The sequence below is a fragment of the Atta colombica genome, unplaced genomic scaffold (assembly GCF_001594045.1).
Source record: "Atta colombica isolate Treedump-2 unplaced genomic scaffold, Acol1.0 scaffold205, whole genome shotgun sequence".
Classification (NCBI taxonomy): domain Eukaryota; kingdom Metazoa; phylum Arthropoda; class Insecta; order Hymenoptera; family Formicidae; genus Atta; species Atta colombica.
In genome coordinates, this window is record NW_017259300.1 from 1,068,456 (window position 1) to 1,069,801 (window position 1,346).

At 39.9% G+C, this 1,346-nt stretch overlaps 1 protein-coding gene across 1 annotated transcript in view; it reads right to left on the minus strand.

Moving 5' to 3' along the window:
• Window positions 1–1,346, minus strand: part of LOC108687296 (RNA-binding protein Musashi homolog Rbp6-like) — a 119,479-nt gene that overhangs the window by 2,377 nt on the left and 115,756 nt on the right. The window contains exon 3 of the mRNA XM_018192988.1: window positions 894–1,134. Within this exon, the coding sequence (XP_018048477.1) occupies window positions 894–1,134 (241 nt within the window). The remainder of the gene's footprint in view (window positions 1–893; window positions 1,135–1,346) is intronic.

The window sequence follows — 1,346 nt, forward strand, 5'->3', positions numbered from 1 at the left end:
TATATATATATATGTATAAACATTACGTCTGTCCCACCCATTCTCGTTCGCGAAATATCCGATATTGCACCCGCATTCGACATTTACCGCCTGCAAATCCGACAAAAGAAGAAAAAAAACGACAACTGTGCCTCTCCCACCTTTTTTTAATATATAATGCGATTAATGCGATTAATAATATACCTAATACAATCTACTTCTCTTGATACTTTATCAGCAATTAATTACACCGATTAGTACAACTTCTCATCTACTACGGTCTACGGTATATAGTTTCGTGCAAAAGTGGAAGGAGAGATTGCTTGGTGCATCGAATCCTGTCGAGGTAAACTCCTTTCTCTCGCGGCATTTTCGCGGCCGACCCCCCGCGAAGCACGAGGATCGGGGTCGAGCCGAAAACCGTTACCGGCAAATCAACAGGCGCGGCATGAACACGATTTGGAAACGCGTGGGCAATATACGAGGCTGTTCTCACCGTAAATTGAATAATAAAAATTTAATCATATCCATTATCAACAAAACATTCAATCAATAAAAACTATTTCTGAAAATAGATTTCTAATCATATAAATTGTACGTACACGATGCATTAGGAGATAGAGGAGTATTGAATAAATTTAGAAATTTAAGTTAAATTAGGGAAAGAGATTAGAAAAATTAATTTCTCATACAAGTTTAAATTAAAAGATACTATTGCACGCATTCTCTTAATTAATGCGACTTTGAAACATTATCAGAACGTGAAAACGCGAGAAATGAATAACTTTCGTTATTAGCTTGACAGCTGGTGAATTAAATACACGCACGCGCGCGCGAGAACAACCTCGTACAATAAATAACCGTAATTGATCGGGCGAATAAGCCGAGAGTTATGCTCAGATAGGTAGACCGACCTGCGTCATCGGATCCTTCATGATGAGGACATCGGTGACAGTGCCGAACATGTTAAAATATTCCCGCAGCTTTTCGCTGCTCGTCTGCCAGGAAAGGCCGCCCACGAAAAGCTTGCCCGGCGCCGGGTCGCCGCCGTTCGGCGTACTCCTGCCGGAGCTGCCTGAATGGCTACCGTTTATCGGCACCAACGTATTGTGGAAGTCGTGCTCGATCGCGCCGTTTGTTGCCTCCATGCCGGCGCTGTGAACAAAAATAAATCGATCATAAGTCCATTTGCAGTCAAGCAAAAATCCACGTGGCGTTCCGGCTCGTGTTAGTACTAAAAGCTATTAAATATTATGATTTTATACAAATTTTTTTAAAACATATAGTACCAATTCCTTTTATTTCTTACAATAAAGCAAATTGTAAATTATACGTATATACACATATACATATATATATATATATAT